The sequence below is a fragment of the Octopus bimaculoides genome, chromosome 30 (genome assembly GCF_001194135.2).
Source record: "Octopus bimaculoides isolate UCB-OBI-ISO-001 chromosome 30, ASM119413v2, whole genome shotgun sequence".
Classification (NCBI taxonomy): domain Eukaryota; kingdom Metazoa; phylum Mollusca; class Cephalopoda; order Octopoda; family Octopodidae; genus Octopus; species Octopus bimaculoides.
Window position 1 is genome coordinate 8,128,191 of NC_069010.1, and position 2,059 is coordinate 8,130,249.

General features: G+C 41.2%; 1 protein-coding gene across 1 annotated transcript in view; it reads right to left on the bottom strand.

The window, feature by feature from the left end:
- The window catches only part of LOC106873651 (major facilitator superfamily domain-containing protein 4A), a gene marked incomplete at its 5' end in the record, with an annotated part of 122,782 nt that overhangs the window by 57,651 nt on the left and 63,072 nt on the right, over positions 1-2,059 (bottom strand). The window contains one exon of the mRNA XM_052978123.1: positions 1,721-1,868. Coding sequence (XP_052834083.1) covers positions 1,721-1,868 — 148 coding nt within the window. The remainder of the gene's footprint in view (positions 1-1,720; positions 1,869-2,059) is intronic.

Consider the following 2,059-nt stretch of genomic DNA (forward strand, 5'->3'; position numbering starts at 1 on the left):
ACACACACACACACACACACACACACACACACACACACACACACACACACACACACAAACACACACACACAATTACAGAGTACAGTGTCTGCAAGTTGATGAGTACCTCATATTCCCCTCCATTTTCTTATTGCTATCCTTGGTACATTTAGGTATATTTGAAAAAGGAAAAGAATGATTTCAATGGTAGTTCTAATCAATTTAATTTTCTGCCAGTGCTGCCGAACTGGCTCCTGTGCAGGTGGCACGTAAAATACAACATTTGAGCGTGGCTGTTGCCAGTACCGCCTGACTGGCCTTTGTGCCGGTGGCACGTAAAAGCACCTACTACACTCTCGGAGTGGTTGGCGTTAGGAAGAGCATCCAGCTGTAGAAACTCTGCCAAATCAGATTGGAGCCTGGTGCAGCCATCTGGTTTCACCAGTCCTCAGTCAAATCATCCAACCCATGCTAGCTTGGAAAGCGGACGTTAAACGACGATGATGATGATGAATAATATAATATAATTTTATAGTTTGACTTACTAGATTTACAAGCCAAATTGTAAAATTATATATTATTGTTAGAAAATTAAATTGATTAGAACTACCAGTGAAGTCATTCTTTTCCTTTTCCTAATATGTGCGTGTGTACATATGTATGTATGTATGTATATGTGGTGTGATATGTATGTACTACTCAGCTGGCAAAAACGTGATGTACCCTGCATTTCAAACTGCCAGCCTTGCTTTTTCCTGTGCCATGCTAAATCTCCCTGAGAACTACAGTGTACACGTGTCTGTGGAGTGCTCAGCCACTTGCGTGTTAATCTCACAAGCAGGTAGTACCATTGATCAGATCAACTGGCACCTTCGTTCTCATTACTGATAGGCTGCCAGTCTCTCACTCTTTCTATATATATATATATACATAGATATATACATAATTAGAAATATAATATTTCTAATTTTGCTGATCAGTGAATGAACTTCACTATGATTTACATAAGTTTGTGAAGGAGAAACAGGCTTCTCTATCCAGCTGGTAAGCTACTTCAGGCTGATGACGGGCAAAGACTCAGAAACATGTCCCTGAATGCTGGCTAGGCTGGGTGGGGGAGCTTGTCTCCCCTTCACAAACTTAAGGACACAGTAATTGTGTCAAGGCCGACAGGAAGCGGTCCAGCTTCCTAGGGCTAAACGGCAGTAGTGTATTCCCTTCTTGGGATTGTCACATTAAGTTGATAATATACTACAACGTTATCGCACCACTACTGCTTAAATCTCTCTGAGTGATTTAGAAATATAATATTTCTAATTTTGCTAATCAGTGAATAAACTTCACTGATTATATAAGTTTGCGAGAGCTAGACAAACTTCTTCAGCCAGCTGGTAAGCTACTTCAGGCTGATGATGAGCAAAGACTCAGAAACATGTCCCTGAATGCTGGCTAGGCTGGGTGGGGGAGCTTGTCTCCCCTTCACAAACTTAAGGACACAGTAATTGTGTCAAGGCCGACAGGAAGCGGTCCAGCTTCCTAGGGCTAAACAGCAGTAGTGTATTCCCTTATTGGGATTGTCACATTAAGTTGACAATATACTACAACTTTATATATACATATTTATGGGTCAATACATATATTAGCCTATAAATGAATCTATGTATAAGTACATAAATATATATAGTTATAATAACAACCACATCAACAAATAAGGAAAATGGTAAATACTGCTAATACTTACAGTTAATGTTGACAAATTGTTCTGTCAACGAGAGAACGGTTGGGGAAGCACTGCTTAGAAAGAGTCCCAGAAAGCATGATCCAAGGTAGATACCTATGTGGTTACCACTTAGTATAATCGTTAGTGTTATAGAGACACACACACCAACCTGAAGAAGAGATGATGAAAAGGAGATGAAGTAGAAACAAGCAACAGAAGATGAAATGGAGACGAAACGCAGACAAGCAACTGGAGGTGAAGTGGAGACAAGCAACAGGTGATGAAGTAGAGAAAGTCAACAGGAGGCCCTGGTGTAGCTAGGTGGTGGGTGGGGGGGTGCTAGGAGCGTCCTGCCCCCCC